General features: G+C 47.6%; 1 protein-coding gene across 5 annotated transcripts in view; it reads right to left on the reverse strand.

The window, feature by feature from the left end:
* The window catches only part of LOC144275260 (butyrophilin subfamily 1 member A1-like), a 39,196-nt gene extending 28,044 nt beyond the window's left edge, over positions 1-11,152 (reverse strand). For 3 of the 5 annotated variants that reach the window (XM_077834452.1, XM_077834451.1, XM_077834450.1), the window contains exons 1-4: positions 11,002-11,152; positions 9,496-9,612; positions 3,460-3,807; positions 2,422-2,703 (exon numbers count right to left, since the gene is read on the reverse strand). In XM_077834452.1, coding sequence (XP_077690578.1) covers positions 2,422-2,703; positions 3,460-3,807; positions 9,496-9,601 — 736 coding nt within the window. In that variant the 5' untranslated portion in view covers positions 9,602-9,612; positions 11,002-11,152. The remainder of the gene's footprint in view (positions 1-2,421; positions 2,704-3,459; positions 3,808-9,495; positions 9,613-11,001) is intronic. The other 2 variants (XM_077834453.1, XM_077834454.1) reach the window with 2 other exon arrangements.
* Positions 11,153-19,650: the final 8,498 nt, after the last annotated feature.

Raw genomic sequence — 19,650 nt, forward strand, 5'->3', positions numbered from 1 at the left:
AGCAGACGCAGCCCCAGCCCCAGCCCCAGCCCCAGACTGTGGGAGCTGGAGACGCCGAGATCCAGGCAGATGCCTGGATACCTGTGGACACCCTGTGGAGGCCAGAGTCACCAGGGGTAGCACAGCCTAGGGAACCCAGAGACCCTGAAGATGCCCAGGCCTTGGCTCCAGGGGATACAGTAGGACATAGCCCAGGGGAACTAGACAGTGGACTGGTTAGTGAACAGGATTTTGAGTCGGTGTGTTTTAGCCAGATCCCTGCTGACTCAGTGGCATGCACACTTGCCACCACTAGGGCCCTGAGCTAGGACCTGGTGGAGAGGAAGGGTCTGGGTCCCCCTACCCTGGCCATCACACACACACACACACACACACACACACCCCCTTGGTGGTGGCCCACTTCCCCAACTCTGACCATAGCTCTATTAAGGAGTGCAACCTTCTTGTCTCTGGCCACAAGGCCATACAGCCTGAGAGAGAGGGTGATTGTATTGACTCTGGCTATTGCGCCATACTGCCCCGATTACAAGAGCGACCACATTGACTCTGGAGATTGGGCCATACTGCCCTGAGGCTAAGGGTAGGCGAGCAGACTTAACTGCAGGGCCTTGATGCCCTTGCCCTATCCCAAAGGGGGCAGGGTGTACTTGCCCCACAACAGCTGTGTAAATCTAAATAAAGAAAAGACCACCAGTTTTCAGGCTTGTTTGCCCTGATTGAGCAACCTCAGTGTGGCCTCCTCAGCAACCAAGGTCACAGACGTGTATTATCTTTATTTATGTTGTAACCATTTCTGACTGTAATGCCTTAATATTTGTACTCACTTAAATCTCATGGTAGTTAAATAAACTTGTTCTACTCTTTAATCAAAACTAATCCAGTGTTCTGAACTGTGTGGGTAACTCCGTTTAAGGTGACAGTCTGTATCTTGATCCCCTTAGAGAGGCAACAGACCTAATATATCTGGACTGTCCAGGAGAGGGCTGGAGAGTGCAGAACACACATTTCTGGGGAAAAATCCAGGATTCTGAGTGCGTTGAGGTTACCCTGAATATGGTAACCAAGGCAGCGGGGGCCAGAGTTGCTGGACCAGGGCTGTGGCTGTACAAAGACACTCAAAGTGTGACCTGCATGCTGTTTGTGAGGAGCCCAGGTTAGGATTCAAAACAGCAAAGCATTGTGTGGTACCCCAGCTTGCAGGGCAGGGGTGACAGCCCCTCACTGGTCTGGATTGCACCCCGGAATGCCATACACAGCCTGTTCAGCAGATGTAACAATGCAGACTTGAGACAAACAACATTCTAAATATTGCAATGGGGATCCCCTCTGCTACTGCCTGGGTGCAGGTAGATGAGGTTTGGAAGAGAGGCTGGGGGAACGGAAAGTGAAGGTAAAACTGTTCTGGGGTAGCCTTGTCTATTGCCCACTGTGAGGGAGGCCAGTGCTGCTGTGGGAGGGCTCTAGCCGTACTAATGGATTTTATTAAAGAATGTCTCACCTCCTTCGTTCAAATATCACTGGTGCTACTTTGTTGTTGTGCAGGTGGCTATTGTTCATTGATTACAATAATTATATATTAACAAAAATATTTTATAGGCAGTATTGCCAGATCAAGTGTTCAAAAGTCATGAATCAGGCCCCCCTCCCCCTAAATCATGAGATTTTAGAAAACAATAAATGTTACTTTGTATTTGCCTTCTGGTTTGTGAGCCTTTAGGGGTCACATTTTCAAGCTTTTATGTGCAATCAGGAGGGTTAGAAACATTTTTCCAGGTAAAGCTGAGATTCTTACATAAACTTGCAATTCTAGTAGATGAGGTTTTAATTGAAATAGACAATATCAGGAGTTTCACTATAAAATCATGAGAATTGACAGTGGTGAAAGTGAATAATATAAAGGCTCCCTGCACTTCCTCCTCTATAACTTTGGATCTATGTATATGATATTTCATATCTGTTTATTTTGGACACTTGTGTCCAATCTCCAATTGATTTGTATGTGAAGAATTGGGCCCATTTGCGTCATTCTGTAATGCAACAGCAGAAAGTACATGCTCTGGGAAGATTAGGGTCAAAGGGGCTATGCAGATTCTAAATCTGAATTTCTTGACTTCTGTGAAACTTAATATAAACTGACACTTTGGCTCCCTCAGTCTTTACTCAGGCAGAGCTCTCAGCTAAGCGAGTGGGAATGCTGCCTTGGTCTGGGATGCTGGCCTGGGTCCTTGGTGGTTCTGTGACACTGATTTAGTTTTTTGGCATGTACTATATGAAGCCCTCCAGAGACAGTAAAAGAGAGGCTCATGCAGTATCTAGAAAAATATATAACTAGGAGTGAGCAATAAACACACCATCATACACATTCCCCACTAGCATCTGCCATGTCCATTTTATCCCTGGTGCACTGTGGGTGGCACTGACCTGCTATGGAAGCTGTTGATAATTTCTCTTGGTTAAGAGGTAGGTTCCTGACAGAACAGGACAAGTCCTGGTTGGAATGTTCTGTTATAAAAATAGAAATCTGGCTTTGAAACAGGCCATTGGCATCCTTGAATATTTTTTCAGAAGCAGATGGTAGCAGCTGCCCACTGTGATCTCTCCACTGAGCCTTGGGCTCTGGGTGCCAGCCTGCTGATCGACACACAACCCAGATTGTTCCATCATGGTAACCATCAACAGAGATTTGGGGGTCAGAGCCTGAAACTAGAGAAGAATGGAATAAACCTGTGTTAATTCTACAGAATTAGCAAAAGAACAATAGCAGAAGGAATGAATTAATTCTCCCTCTGCATCCCCAGAACCCAGAGTCACTGGGAACTACACGAAAAATACATGGCAAGTGTTTCTCGGAGTGTTGGGAGATCTGTTCTCTTCTCTATAATTTCCCAATACTGATTTCTACCAGTGGAAATTAGATCCTGAGTTTATCCACAATGGAAAATAATAAGGCAATTCCAAGAGAAAGCTGACAAAGAAAACAGCAGTCAATAAATAAATAAAATAGGAGGCCAGCTCCTGAGAAATGCTGAGCAGCTCAGACACTTCACTGGGCGACACCAGCACTCAGCACCAACCAACTCTGGTTCATAACAAGGAAACATCTTGGGAACGTTGTACAGAACACACGGTGTATTTAAATAAGCAAAATTGGGAAAGTCACCTGATAGACATAAAGCCTGGGACATGGGAATGGTGGGGCTGTTTTAATGGCTGAGGAATGTTTGAACTCTATTCCGTTCTATTTAAAACAAAGCCAGGTTTAGAAAAATATACAGAGTGCAGAGCACAGATGTGAAATTCCTCCAGTTCATTCTCAGAGAGCAGCTGCTGCTCAGTAACTAGAGTCTGAAAGGGGATTCTGGGTATCAATGTGTGAATGAGAAGCATCCAGAGTCCTCTCACAATGAGCTCTCCTGCCCCGTTTATTATGCTGCTAGTGAGGTAAAACAAGCTACAGACCTGCCACCTGCAGTTCCAGTGAGGCTTCTTCATACGAGACACTGGACTGAAAGAAACACGTGTACTGTCCATGGTCAGAAAGTTGGACATTGCGTATTCTCAGGGAAACACTCCCACTGGTGATATTATGTTTCAGCAGCTCTGTCCTTCCCTGATATCCTGGCATCTGCTCTCCATACTGATCCCGTCCATCCTTATACCGGTGCACAACTGCAGAGAACTGGGATCGGAACCACCTCAGCTCCATGTCCTCAGCGCTCATCCTGGGGGAGAGGTGGCAGGGCATGACGGCCTCCCCGCCTAGGGAGGCAGTGATCGGATGGTCAGGTCCAGTCACTGTGAACCGTGCTGTGAAATGTATCGAGGGGAAAGAAAAATTAAATAGGAGAGGAACCAAGACAGGCAGAAATGTAAGTGCAGCTGGGTGCTTATTGCCATCTTTGAAGTGTTCAAAAATCAGGAGTCAACCCCCTGAAAAATCATGGGATTGGCATAAAAATAGAGATTTTTTTAAAAATCATAAAATTGGGCTTGTTCTTGGCCTTCTGATTTCTGAACCTTTAAAGTTGACTGGGGTCACATTTCCAAGCATTTATCTGCAACCACAAGGGACAGACACTTACTTTAAAGCAAACTGAAAGCTGAGATTCTCACCTAATCACAGGCCTGCAGGACTTGTGGCTTAAAGAAACACATCAAATATCATGAGACTTGTGATAAAATTCTGCGAGCTGGTAACACTGAGGGGACGTCTCCACCTTGAGCTGGAGGTATAATTTTCAGTGTGGGCAGACATGCACCCACTAGTTCTGATTGAGCTAGTGTGAGAAAGCGTAGCCGTGGTGGTGTGAGTGGGCGGATGGGTTAGCTCTCCAGGTATGATCCTGCCCAGGACCCTAGGTACATATTCAGGGAGGCTGCTCATGCCACTGTGTCTACTCTGCCATTTATAGCACGATAGCTTGATCAGAACTAGCGCAGGTATGTCTATCCCATCTGGAGACAGCGAGGAGCAACATCTTACATATTTAAAGGCTTCTACAGTGCTAACTAATGGCTTAACGGTGTGGGAAGGGGAGGGAGAGCTGGAATGTTGGAGGGGGAAGGGGGGGGCTACATGTTGTGAGGGATGGTGGGGCAGGGGATGGAGAAGGAGACAGACTCAGCAGTTTTATCTCACACTTACAATCACTGTAAGAACTGTCATGATGCTGGGATACAGACTGTGTCTCAGATTTCTCTCACCAGCCCTGTTAGCAACTACACATTGTAAACCCTTCAAAACACAACCCCATTATCCCCACTGCACTGTAACAAAAAGTGTCGACGGGGCAAGGAGTGCTGAGGAACAGCACAGCAACCATGTGGCCTAGCGGAGAGACCACTGAACTCGGACTATTCCTGGCTCTGCCACTGGCCTGCTGGGTGACCTTGAGCAAGTCTTTTCACTGCTCTGTGCCTCAGTTTCCCCATCTGTAAAATGGGAATAATGAATAAAGTTCCTTGAGCTCTATTGATGAAAAACATTATATAAAAGCTAGGGCTTTTTGTTATTATCGAGCCACAGTCGTGTATCAGCTGCAAACCTAAGTGAGAACTACAACCTCCTAAATGGCCACTACTGTCTACTACAAAGAGTCCTCTTTCTGTTCAAGAAACTAGGAAGGAAAGTCACTGACAAAATCTTTGCTAATGCAGAGTTAAAGTTCCCAGCGGTATCTCACGTCCTTCCAGAAAATTGAGTTCAGCAAAACTCAGGCCTCTGAAAACCAGCAAATGCAGAATTAAGGTACAAGCCGAAGCGACCTTAACTCTGCCCTGTTTGAGCAATGACCTAACAAACCCATGGGGCACAGGCCCACACCCTGCCTGTGCAGATAGAGCACGTCCCTCAGGGATCAGGGCACATGACAACTGCAGCACAAACACCTTCTCCTTGCTAAGGGAACATTTGTTTTAGGTGAGCTGCGCTGTACAGGAGCAACCCACCCCGTTCTGCCCTCAACATTGAGCGACTGCCCAGAAACAGCCCCGCATTTCTTACATTTTACAAACCTTCACCCCCTTTAACAGCCCCTCCACCCACACTCCCAGGATTCTATCTAGCACTATATGTCCCCTTCCCCATTGTCAAACACACAGACAATCCCCGTGGCAAGCAGGCCCCTGAGCCCTGCTACTGACAACTACACAGCTCAGGGCTGAACTAAGGGATGCAAGATCCCTCAAGGTACACCTGCACCTCTCTCCTTTCATCACATGCCTGGGCGGGGGGACGGGACTCAGATCTGGATCTCCTCAGATCACAAGCACAGCTCTACCAAGCTGCTCCAGCCAATGTCTCCACCAGTCAACCCAGCTGCACCTAACACAGTGACTGCAGCTGGGGCATGCAGAGATGTGTATAATTATAATTTTCAGACTGGAGCACCCACGGAAAAAAATAGTGGGTGCTCAGCACCCACCAGCCACCCGCCGATCAGGTATTCAGAGGGCCCTGCAGATCAGCTCCTCCCCCACAGCGCCTCCTACCTGCAGCTGATCAGTGGCAGGCAAGGGGTTCTGGGGTGGAGGGGAGGAGCAGGGGCGGGAAGAGGCAGAGGAAGGGCAGGGCGTGCTTGGGGGAGGGGGCTGAACTGGGGCGGGAGAGGCAGGGTGGGGGTGTAGCCTTGGGGAAGGGGGCAGAGCAGGGGCTGGAAGAGGTGGAGCGAGGGTGGGGCCTTGGGGAAAGGGGCAGAGCCACGGTGGAACACCCCACCGGGGAAAGCTGAAAGTTGGCACCTGTGAAATTCAAGAATTTAGAGATGTGCCCTGGAAGCTGTGGTTGAGAACACAGCGTAGCCGTGTTCAGCAATTCACTACAGAAACTTTCTGCTTTGTTTTATTAAAAGTTTTATTCCTAACAAACTGGTTTGTTGTTTAATGAACCCCAAGATCATTACATGGTGTCAGAAGTGCTGAACGAGAAGGAGACTGCAGTCATTTTGAAGTTAACTCCTGTGTTTGCAACTGAAAGTGGAGGCAAGGGGAGTACATGCAGCAGCAAACAGAGAAGAACAAAGGCTTTTGTATGTATTTTGTGAGCAAAATAGTAGCTCCAATAGCTTAAAACGGGGAAAAAAGCCAAAAATGGATGTGTCGCAACTTCCATTCAGTCTGCAATTGTCAGGCAATGTTGCAGAGAACTGGAAAAAATTCAGAAAGAGATTTGACTTGTATTTAGTAGCCAGAGGGGCAGAAGAGAAAAATGATCAAGTAAAATGATCAATCTTTTTGCCTGTTGTTGAGGCGGAAGCATTGGATATTTAGAACAGCTTTACGTTTGAAGAAGGTGAAAGCATGAAGTTAAGTAAAATACTGACTAAATTGGAGGAACATTACATGCCAAAAAGGAATTGAGAAGTGCAAACAACGAGCATGAGAGGTGCTGTATTGACCACGGATCAATCACATCATCACTAAAGTGGTAGGAAACTGCTGTTCATGCTTGAAATACAAGCCAACAAGGGAACAAGCAGAGCCACTGTGACCTCATCCAGTTCCACAAAGGCCTTCTGAGAAGGCAGGTACTGACGTATTTACCTGGCAATCAAAGGATTATTTCATAGTCACAGAGGATTATTCTCTGTATCCAGAAATTTGCACACTGCACAGTACTAGTGGTAAGTCAGTGATAGATGACATGAAGGGAATCCTCTCCAGACATGGAATTCCAGATGAAGTCTTTAGCGATAATGGGCTGCAATTTTCCATTGCAGATTTTAGACAATTTGCCATCGATTGTAGTCCAGACAAATCAAGGGGACACATTTTGATGCAATCAAAGGGATCTATGTATAATCCCAGAAAGTTCCAACACATTGACAGTCGACATGGACTCTGGCATTTCCCAACTGACTGATCCTTTACCATCAACAGGCAAAGGAGAACAACTCAGACTCCAATGAGAAGATCAGAGAGGGAGATTAAATGTCCTGAAAGGCCCATAGAGACTTGCTAACCTGCCTGGAGAAATTTGAGGAAAATGAGTGGTAAAGACTCACTCCAGAGAGATGTCCTGGTAACCTCACCTCTTTAGGTAATTTATGAGGTGATTTATGGAAATAGACTAGATGGGTTGAGAATTTAATGCATGTGCTATTGGGTAGTTGTTAACTCTTATATACATATATAGAAACAGCTAATTGTTTTTTTTAAGAGGGAAGATATAGAGATACGTTTGTGGAAGATTATAACTAAAGGCTTGGCTACACTTGCGAGTTAGAGCGCATTAAAGCAGCCCCGGGCGCCCGAGCTCACTCCCCGTCCACACTGGCAAGGCATGTAAAGCGCTCTGACTCCGCAGCTAGAGCGCTCCTGGTACTCCACCTCGGCGAGTGGAATAACGTTTGCTGCGCCTTGGCTACAAGGCCCAGGCGTCAGTGTGGACGAGGTGTTGCGTTACTGCGCTCTGATCGGCCTCCGGAAACGTCCCATAATCCCCTTAAGTCACGTGGCCACTCTTCTCATTGTTTTTGAATCACTGCAGGAATGCGGATGTGCCCTTTCAAAGCTCCGTTTCTGACAACCGGCTACTTCTCTGCTCCGAGACAAAGCAAACATCAGTGTGGAGTGCTGTGTGAGAGAGAGAGAGGTGGGGGGGGGGAAGGGGGGTCTGCTGCTGTCTGAACTTACAAGACAGCCTGCTGACATGCTCTCAGCCTCCCCCAAAAACCACTCTCTCTCTCTCTCTCCCCACATACACACAACACACTCCCGGTCACACTCCCCCCCCCCCCCAATTTGAAAAGCATCTTGCAGTCACTTGCATGCTGGGAAAGCTGCCCATAAGGCACCGCTCCCAATGCCGCTGCAAGTGCCGCAAATGTGGCCATGCCCAGCGCGCTTGGAGCTGTCAGTGTGGACAGACTGCGGCGCTTTCCCTAGTGCACTCTCCAAAGGCTGGTTTAACTCAAAGTGCTCTACATCTGCAAGTGTAGCCATGCCCTTCGAGATGCTCCCTCATGAGGGACAGTATTATGAGCATCAGAATTTAGAGATGTGCCCTGGAATCTAAGGTTGAGAATTCAGTGTAGCTGTGTTCAGCTCTTCACCACAAAAGCTGTCGAGTTTGTTTTATTAAAAGGTTTATTCCTTTCCCTTTCACTGAGTTGTTGTTTAATGAGCCCCAAGATCATTACAGAAACCCCAGCAGGAGGGAACCAAAATGCCCAAGAAGCTGTGCAGGCAGCCCCAGGGGTGGAGTGGGTCACTAGGGGTATGTCTTCACTACCCGCCGGATCGGCAGGGATCAATTTATCTCGTCGAGTCCAGACGGGATAAATCCGTCCCCAAGCGCTCTCCCATCGACTCCCGTACTCCTGCGCCGTGAGAGGCAACGGGGGAGCGGCAGCAGTCGACTCACCGCAGTGAAGACGCCGCGGTAAGTCAATCTAAATACGTCGACTTCAGCTTTTATTCACGTAGCTGAAGTTGCGTAACTTAGATCGATCCCCCCCAGTGTAGACCAGGCCTATAAGGCCTTCCCCAAGGGTACAGAATGAAGAAGCCAGCAAATATCCTCCCATCCTCATTGTAAGAGGAGGTCTCCCTCTCAGCCTGAGTCAGATGTGTTCTAGTGCAGTATGAATGACTTGTGGGTTTTCATTTCATAACCAGAGAGAGTCGGGGATTCATGATCTGTTTGTACCTGAAGAGTCTGATCTGCGACTTTCAGTCAGTCTGGCAGTGCAGTAGATAGGAATTTGGTAGTGTCCCTTTAAAGAGTTTGTGAGCCCTGTAATGGCGCTCGCCGTGTTCTTTGTCTTAGAAGCCTCCAGTCACAGCAGCAGCGTGTGTGTAGCTAGGCCTGACAAGATTGTGTCTAGGTAGCAAACATGGCTACTGGGGACCCAGACGTGCCCTGTGGTTTCTCCATGTGGCTGGTTGTGAGCAGGTTGAGCAGACGTGGCTTATAAGACAAGGCAGTGATGTGAGATGGACGATGACCAACAATAGCAACAGCAGCAAACCCAGCGAGGAGGCCGGAGCTCCTACCTGATGCCAGCCGGTGAACCTGTAGAGCGAGGCAGAGAGCGACGTAGCCCGGCAGAGCGGAGCTCACTGTGGAGCCGGGGGAGAACGAGGGAACCTTCCCCGTCATCGTAGCTTGGTCTGGGGAACAGCAGAAATAACAAACCAGATGGTGAGTGAGTGTGATGCAGCGACAGGACAGTGCCACGGGGCAGTGGGGAGGAGGTAACAAGCCTCACAGCTGCCTACAATGCACCCGAAGAGAAGGGATTTCCCCCATAGTCCTCGTCTGCCCTGGCTCTGAGCAGGGTTAGATGTCACTGTGCCAGCGACCGGTCCATAGCTCACACCATGGCTGCACCTCATATTTAGATTGTAATACACTCTCGAGAGCAGGGACGGTCCCTCACTATTGGTGTATCCAGCACCCAGCACAAAGGGATCCCCATCTCAGTTGGGGCATTCAGACACCGCTGTGGAATGGGACATATTAAGGAAAACAAGCCAGCGTGGCATAAATGGCCACTGATTGCTGTGGTAAAGGGGCTCCATCGCCTGACCACACCTCTCCCAGGTCAGGGCTCTCTGGGGATCTCCCAGATCAGTCCCCGGCCCTGGTGATTTTACATGTCAGTGACCCACCCTCATTGCCTCTGGCCTGGGTGCAAATGTCAGGGATGAATTCTGAACAGGGTCACCCCAGCTCTGTGCCCCCTGGGATCTGTAACATTGAAACCTCTCTCAGGGGACATTTACACTGCAGCTGGGAGCGAGCTTCCCGGGGGGGGGGGATAGACAGACATGTGATAGCTCTCCTGGTGTGAACACACCTAAACTAGCACGTAGCACTAGCTGGGGTAGCAGAGCCAGCAGCTCGGGTGACGTGCCTGAAAACAAACCCGCCTGGACCCCCCCCCCCCCCCCCCAGATACGTACTTGGGTGGCTAGCTCAAGCCCCCGCCCATGCTACCCTCAGCTACACCACTACTTTCATTGCACTAGGTTGAGCAGAGGGAGCACGTGTCTGTCTGTCTGTCTGTCTATGGTGGGAATCGCACCTCCCAGCCGCAGTGTGGACGTACCCTCAGAGACAAAGAGCTTTAGGCTCACGCCGCACCCAGCCGTGCGGCCCCGGCCAGGCTGGCGGTGGTGTAAAACCCTCCCAGGGAACCAGGCTGTGCCTGTAACTTCCCCTACGCTGGGACAGCCGCCGGGGCCAGTGTTGCCCACAGAGCGGCCAGCACTGGCCAGGAAGGGGCCTGACCAGGGCTCCAGGGCTCAGACTCGCGGCCTCCCCCCAGTGACGCCCACTGACAGAGCTCTGGGGGGCGGTGAAGCTCCCCCTGCCCTGGCAGACACCTGTAATATGGGCAGCGGCGGTAACAGCACCTGCCCTCCCCCGGGGCGATGGCCCTGCAGGCTGGGGTGGGGCTGGGAGGGATTCACCGAGTCTGGAAATAACAAAGTGGGGGGGGGGAACCCGGCCATTCCCTGCGGGGAGCTTGCGCCATAAGGCCCCAGGTCACTCACCGAGGCTGCAGCCCCGGTTCCGCACACGGGGTCACGGAGCCGGAGGGCTGGAGACCGGCCCCGCCATCCTTATTTGTGTGAATTTGTAGCTGAATTGACGGGGCCGAGCCCCCCCCCGCTTCAAAACTGAAAGTACCAAAGTAGCGGAAACTTAAAGTAACGGTCCGTGGCCCGGGCTGGGTGGGGCGGAGCAAATTGCTCTGAAAGTCCCAGCTCCCCCCCCCCCCCAGGGGCTCGGAGCTGGCGGGGTTGGGGCTGGCGCGGGGGCAGTTCGCCGGGGGAGCCAGTGTCGGGGTGTCAATGCCCCCCCCGGCTCCTGTTCCTGCCCCCCAGGGATCGCTGGGCTCTCAGTAATTCCCCCGCCCAGCCCCGTCCCCACAGCCCTGTCGGGGGGGGGGGGGGGGGGAAACGAAGCACCAGCAGCAAAAAGCACCAGCCAGGTCACCCCCCACCCCCGCCCTGGGTGGAGGCAGAATGAGGACGGGGGCCGATGCTGCGGGGGGAGGGGAGCTGAAATCCGGAGTGACTGAGTGGGACCGGGGTGGGAAGCAGGAGCGGATCAATTGGGGGGGGGGGGGGGCGGGGGGGGTCAGATCGGACTGAAGGGGACTCGGGACCTGCCCGGCTGCAGCTGGTCCCTCCTCGGAGGGAGTTTTAATGGCCAGTCTGAGCTCCAGGGAAATCTCGGGGGCGGGGCTGGTGCAGAAGGAGGAGGCTGGGAGGAGGCAGCGGGGGGGTCCCGTCGCTGTTCCGCGGTCACCAGCAGCCCGGAGAGGCGGAGTCCCGGGGGCTTCCTGGGCTCTGAGCCACGAGCTGGATTCTCATAAATCACCGGAGTGCCCCTCCCCCCAGCCCCGCCCCTTCCCAAACAGGAGCCGGGGGAGGGGGAGCAGAGCCCAGATCCGGGGCCGTCTCCTTGCTGTTCAACGCAGATGCCTCCAGCCACTGACACCCCCTGCAGCCCCTCATCTCCCCAGCAGCCCTGAGTCACAGCAGCACCCCGTGACTCCAACCTGATGGGTCAAAGGGGAGCGTTTGCAGGATCGGGCCCTTGTTGGCTTACTCCTATATTATTGCTCCCTGTTCCATACAGCAGGAGGAGGGATCCAGGAAGGGGGTCTGGGGGTGGGGGAGACTCCAGCCCTGAAGCCCAGGTGGGGAAGGGGCTGAGATCCAGGCAGCTGAAGCTGGTCAGCATGTCAGAAACTGCTTCACATCGGAATTTGCTACTAGTAGCAAAAAGCTAAACTCACTTGGTTTGCAGTAGCAGTCCTCGCACTGCCTATAGACACCTGCCCTGTTGCCTCCCACAAGGCACCCCCGCAGCTGTGTCCTACCCACTCCCTAACACTCATGAACCTGGGGAACGTAGGTGCTCTTCTACTTTTATCTTCCCTTCGGGGCCCAATTCAGCCCATCTGCTCAGAGGCAGACCAGCAGATCTTAGTTAGTCTCGAAGGTGCCACAAGTACTCCTCCTCCTTTTTATTAATAGTTCTGAGATTGCTTCAGCCCGTTCCTTAAGTGCCCACAGGTGAATTTCATCAGGCACCACCAACTTGAATACACCTAGCTTATCTAAATATTCTTTAACCAGTTCTTTCCCTATTTGGGCTGGCATTCCTCCCCCCTTGCTGTTAATATTAATTATGTTGAGTATCTGGTCACAGTTAACCTTTTCTGTGAAGAATGAAGCAAAATAGGCATGATCCACCTCAATGTCAGTGACTAGGACATGGGCAATTATGCCTAGTGGTCAGAGCAGGAGTCAGTAGCCAGGAGTCAGAGCCCAGGGTCAAAACATGAGTCAGGGGCTTGATGCCAGAGCTAGGCATTAGAGCTGAGGTCAGACGTCAGGAATCTGAGTCAAGGGGTCAGACTTGGGTTAGCTAGAACAAAGCAAAACAGAAACAAGGCAGAAGCTATCACAATCATGGGCTATACTTTGAGCAGCCTCTGAACTGCAGCTGGGCTTAAGAGCCGGTCTGCTGAATTTTGCAACCAATCAGGTGCTGTAGCCTATCAAGCAGCCTAGTCCAGACCAGCTGCACTTATTAGGTTGCCCAGAGACTGGTTCTGCTGCAGGCCCTGATTCCTGATACTCAGCTGTCTTGAGGTTGTCAGTTATTAGCTCTCCTTTTTTGCTAAGTAGGGGGGGCCTACACTTTCCTTCATCTTTCTCTTGCTCCTAACATATTTACAGAACCTCTTCTTACTGCCTTTTTTGTCCCTAGCTAGCTAGGTGGGACTTGGCTTCTGACTTGGCCTTTCTCACTTTGTCCCTAGATGCCTGTGCTAGTCTCCTGTACTCATTCTTAGCAACTTGTCCATGTTTCCACTTTTTCCTGGATTCTCTTTTGATTTTCAGGTCATTAAAAAGCTCCTGATGGAGCCATATTGGCTTCTTACTGTTCTTCCAATCTTTCCTTTGCATCAGGATAGCTTGCTGTTGTGCCTTTAGTAGACTCTCTTTGACAAACTGCCAGCTCTCTTGAGCTCCTTTTTCCTCTACATTTTCTTCCCATGGGACCAGGGTGAAAGTAACATTAAGCACTTAGCGGTACAGGGCCCTGGTTCTGGGCCCCGGAACGGGCGGGGCCTCAGGCAGAAGGGGCAGGACTGGGGGGTCATCCTGGCCTGGCCCGTGCTGCCCAGGGTTCTGGCAGCGATTTAAAGGGCCCAGGGCTCCGGTCACTGACACTGCAGTGGTGGCTGGGAGCTCTGGGCCCTTTTAAATCGCTGGCCCTGGAGCAGCTGCCCCTTCCTCCCCACACACAATGGTGGCTGGGGGCGGCGGCAAAAGGGGCAACAACGTTAAAGTGCTTTAAGCAGGTTCCTTAAAGCGCTGCAGCAGCTGTGCTTTAATGTCAGCTGCATATGGGCCGGTACCAACGGCCACTTTTTATCGGTATGCCGTACCGGCCTATACCGGCCTACTTTCACCCCTGCATGGGACCTTAGTTGCTAGTTCTCTGCGTTTGTTAAAGTCTGCTTTCAGAGTCCATTTTCCTTATTCTGCTACTGTCATAAATAGAAAGGGAAGGCGAACTGCCTTTAAATCCTTCCTGGCCAGAGGAAAAACCCTTTCATTTGTAAAGGATGAAGAAGCTAGGATAACCTCGCTGGGACCTGACCAAAATGACCAATGAGGAGACAAGATACTTTCAAAGCTGGAGGGGGGGGCGTGAAAACAAAGGGTCTCTGTCTGTGTGTTGCTTTTGCCGGGACCAGAGCAGGAATGCAGGTCAGAACTCCTGTAAAGGGCTAATAAGCAATCTACTTAGTTAGATATGCGTTAGATTCTGTTTTGTTTAAATGGCTGAGAAAAGAAGCTGTGCTGAATGGAATGGAGATTCCTGTTTTTGTGTCTTCTTATAACTTAAGGTTTTGCCTAGAGGGATTCTCTATGTTTTGAATCCAATTACCCTGTAAGGTATTTACCATCCTGATTTTACAGAGGTGATTCTTTTTACTTTTTCTTCTATTAAAATTCTTCGTTTAAGAATCTGAATGCTTTTTTAATTGTTCTTAAGATCCCAGGGTTTGGGTCTGTGTTCATCTATGCAAATTGGTGAGGATTTTTATCAACCCTTCCCCAGGAAAGGGGGTGTAATGTTTGGGAGGATTTTGGGGGGAAAGACGTTTCCAAACGGACTCTTTCCCAATTATATCCCTGTTAGACGTTTGGTGGTGGCAGTGATAAAGTCCAAGGGCAAAAGGTAAAATAGTTTGTACCTTGGGGAAGTTTTAACCTAAGCTGGCAAAAGTAAGCTTAGGAGGTTTTCATGCAGGTCCCCACATCTGTACCCTAGAGTTCAGAGTGGGGAAGAAACCTTGACAGCAGGTTAGACAAACACCTGTCAGGAATGGTCTAGATAATACTTAGTTCTGCCATAAGTGTAGGGGACTGGACTAGATGATCTCTTGAGGTCCCTTCCAGTCCTATGATTCGAATGGAAGCATTCTAACCAAAGGACTGAGGACCTTCCCATGATTTGGAAGCAACCAGAGACTTAACAAGCCAGCAGTTTATTCCATCACTGCTACAAGCCTGAACCAAGAACTTTGCAATTATTGTGTGTATTTTATTCCTTTAACCAATTTTAACTGACACCTTTCTTTCTTTTTATAAATAAACCTTTAGATTTTAGTTACTAAAGAATTGGCAACAGTGTGATTATTGGGTAAGATATGTGTTGTATATTAACCTGTGTGTGTGGCTGGCTCTTTGGGACCAGAAGAACCTTTTATTTGATTAAATTGGTTTTAAAGACCCACTCATCTTTAAATCTATTTTTTTTTTTTTTTGGGTGGTGACACAAGGACTAGAATACCTAAGGGAACTGCTTTTCTGAATTGTTAGCCAGTGTGGTGAAACAGAAGTTTGCTTTTGTCGCTGGTTTGGTATATCTTATGGGAGAATAACCACCAGATTTTGGGTGTATCTGCCCTATTTTTCAGTAGTTTGTCCTGAATTTGGTATCCTCAATTGTGACCCATGGAGGCACGGTGACACCCCCTAAAAGAACTCTGGTAAATTGGTGAGACATGATTTCCATTTACAAAATCCATGTTGATTCTTCCCCAACAAATGATGTTTATCTATGTGTCTGATAATTCTGTTTTTTAATATGGTTTGCCTGGTACTGAAATCAGGCTTACTGGCCTGTAATTGCTGGGATCACCTCTGGAGCCCTATTTAAAAATTGGCATCACGTTAGGTATGCTCCAGTCATTTGGTACAGAAGCTGATTTAAATAATAGGTTATAAACCACAGTTAGTAGTTCTGCAGTAATAAAGACCCTTGGTGCAAGTAGCTTGGTGGTGGTCTGTGCAGGCTGCTTAATTCCCAAAGAGGCCTGCCAGCCAGGGGCTCCAGGAGCTGAAGGAGGAGCCCATTCACAGTCAGATATTTACAAATGAACATGACCACCATTGTCGTCGGGATAGTTTGTGCTGTAAATTGTTAGTGACAACACATTATTATGGCTCCTCAGATACTAACAATTGTTTTGTACATTAACCTGCTTACAGACATATTTTCCCATGTAATAACACAATACGATTGGATCAAAAACCCCAGTAATTACCCATAATTTCAGTGGGAAATAGGGAAAAGAACACAGGTATTTCTGAAGGAATTTTTATGGAAAAATCGTGTATTTTCATTTTAACCTTTCCCTGTGTGAAAAACTGGGGATAATATGTAGCTTCACCGGCTCAGGCCACCTAGAAATCAGCAGACTGGATGAAAAGCCAAATGACTCCATCACAAGATAATTTAAGGGTATTTATTTTCAAATAATCAAAGTAAGGAGAGGGCGCTCTGCCATAAATTGCATATAACGAATAATCTTCAAAATTAAATTGTTACTTTGAAAATGTTCATATGACATCACATTTAAAACAAACAGTAGTCCTGGCAATGCCATGTGATGTGCCTCCTCTCATACTTTGCTCAACTCTCTCTTCAAGAAGTTAGGCGAAATCACTAATTTCAAGGAATTAGACCAATCAATCACTATTCCTACAGAGCATTCCAGAAGGTGGTGGACAGAACCCAGAGGAATTGTGATGAATTTCCTGGAACAACTTTGGTTTTTTTGTACTCTAAAACTCACATGACAACAGAAATAACACCCTTTGGACTGATGTATGGCTGAGAAGAAAGGTTTCCCAATGAACTTTCACGGAATTGCATGGTAAGTGTCTTTAAGTACCAGAGTCTTTAATACAATTAAGTTAATTTGTAATTATTCAGTTAAGGAACACAATCCCTTCTCTATTTCTTTACCAGACTAAATTTGTTGTGTCTTTATAACGAAGAACACAAAGAGCCCTGCAGTACATTGAAATCAACAGTGGACATTGACAGCATGTTCGTTGCAAATAATATTTCTAAAAAAAATCAAACAAAAAACAATATGGTAGAAGAGATTTCTATATATAGGAAAATAGCATTTGGGGTTGGGGACCTTGTTTTGTTAATTGATGTGAGAAGAAGAAAGGGAGGGTCATAACTTGATTACCGACTGTATGTAGCCAGAATGTTAAAAATAACGTCAATGAACAGGAACGTTGTTGTAGAACCTGGTGAGCGTTAACTGAAATATTTTGCTTAATTCTGTGGCACCATTTTTTTTTTCACCTGTTACTTTTCAAATGTGCAGTGCCAGTCCTGTGGGAGGTGGGTGCATGTGCCCTGCCTTCCAGAGGGAACCAGCCCAGACAATGAGGAGAGAGAGCAGCTGCACATGTGTGTTGTGTAGTTGTGATGTTTATGACACATGTTGTACATTGTAACTGAGCAAACCAGTCTGACAGTTTAATAATTATTTTGTTAGCATAACTATTTTGAATTTCTTGAAATGACGCAGTTGAAATATAAATGATGCTAGTTACAGAAGTTCAACTTGAATGGAGATTTCAGGGAAGAATCACAAAATAAATGTAAATAATTCTACTTCTTAAAGTATGTCTAGATGCTTTTTTTTGAAATACTGTTAAAATGTAAATTAAAATATTCTGATATTTACACCTTAGATCATCACATTTTCTAAATTAGAACAAGATCTCTTTTTATTTTGTCCTCTCCATAGTTTACATTGAGATTTCACAGGGGTCGAAATTTTGACAGGAGTGAATGACCCCCATCCCCCACCATCTGCTACCCCTGGGCAAGTGTCGTACCAATAAAATAAAAACCAGCAGGATCTTATTAAAGGGACAAGGCAAAATGCCACATTTATTGTAAATATAATAAAAAGAAATTCACACTGTCGTATTGTTACTTATTCCTTACTTAACTATATATATATATATTCGTTCATTCATTCATTCATACCAGTTCTGCATAGGAGTTCTAGTTACCAGCCTAGAAGTTGCTGGTGACAGAGTACTGGCCAGGTAACCTGTACACGAGAGTGGAGCCGAGTCCGTGTCAGATGCGCATCCGATGCTCCTGAAGGGTAGTGGCAGAACTGGAGACTCAAAGTTCTCAGTCCTTAGTGTCCATTTTCATAGGAATTTCTTCCTGTGCCAGTCCGTGGAATTTGCTTTGTCATATTGTTAGTCATGACGGCTCCAGGACGGCTGTCAGGTGCTCATCAGCTTTCTTCATCCTTTGAATTGGTCGGATGGATCCCAGTTTGCCCTCCGGTGGGGTTCTCTGGTTGTCTCCACCTGGCGTCTTCTTCGGCCAATTGATGTTAAATTCCTAGGCTGGCACTTCCCTGATTATTCAAAACCCACCATTCATTCACATACATTCCTTACTTTAATAAAAACACATTTCTCATTGCACTGAGCATTGTTATTTTATTTGAGATTCCCTGTCTCTTAACATTCCTTCGGTATTGACTTTCTTTTATCATACAAAGGTGTTATTTATTTGAGACTCCCCATTTTTTAACATTCCTGATCCAAACTATAGAGGGTGGGAGTCTCTATCTGACATTTCTATGAGCGCCTCTCCGATTTTCGGCTCTTCGCAGGCGTTACAAAAAAGCATGCCAATCTCCATCACAAAGTATCCGTTTGCAAAGTAGAGCCAATTGAACATAACCATTTAAGAAAGTCACGTTAATTGATTGGTTTACATTTATAAGCGTCAATCTCAATTACAATCAAGGGAAAGCATCAATACAGAGAAAGAAAAGGAGTACTTGTGGCACCTTAGAGACTAACGTCGACTAACGTTACTCTGTTACTCTGAAACCTGTCACAATACATCGAAAGCAGAATCAATTGAGCAGTTTAGTTTTACAAGCGTGAATCTTAATAACCAGTGAGAGAAAGTATCACTTCAGAGAAAGCAGAGCCAATTGAGCGGTTTGCAAGGTACGGTTTGCAAGCTTTAATACAGAATTGTAAATCAATATTGCAGATTTACAATTATGTCAAATGGAAGAATTATAAATGTTATAAATGCAGATTTACAAATACTATAAATCAATATTGCAGGCTTACAATTTATTATGAACAGAATCACAAATATTAAGAATATGCCTGCACAATCCCTGGGCAACCTTGCTGCATGGCTATTGCCAGCTGCCCCAACCCAGAGGTGGCTGCATTTCATGCACTGGGGCTGTGATATACCATAGGGATTAGGCAAGCTGAAGACTCAGAAGTAGACCTAAAAAACCTGTATCTATGGAAACTGAGGCAGTAACACACCTATCCTCCTTTCAGGTATTTTGTTCATCCCTTTCCTGGTGACACGTGAAACTGGATCATACCAACTTCAGGATAGAGACCATGCAGTTCTAACTAAGTGTCTCTACAGCACCTAGCACAGCTCTTCAGGGCAGAGACAGTCTCTTACTACACACAGATACAGCACCGAGCACAATGGGATTCTGTTCTGTGGGAGCCACACATCACTGAACATTAAATCCCACCAAATGAGGGTAAATCCATCCTCATCATCATATCCACTCATTATACTCCACACCTGAACATAGCCATTATATGAACAACATGACCCCATATCTCAATGTCTGTACTTTGACCCGTTAAACTTTTACCCCCAATCGGGGAGATTGCAGATTATGTATTCCTTACGCCATCTGTTCCTAAACCGAATTTCGCACCCCTTGAGAATCTGTACCTTATTCCCTGATAACCAGAAACTTCTATGCTTAAATT

Source organism: Eretmochelys imbricata, chromosome 14 (assembly GCF_965152235.1).
Source record: "Eretmochelys imbricata isolate rEreImb1 chromosome 14, rEreImb1.hap1, whole genome shotgun sequence".
Classification (NCBI taxonomy): domain Eukaryota; kingdom Metazoa; phylum Chordata; order Testudines; family Cheloniidae; genus Eretmochelys; species Eretmochelys imbricata.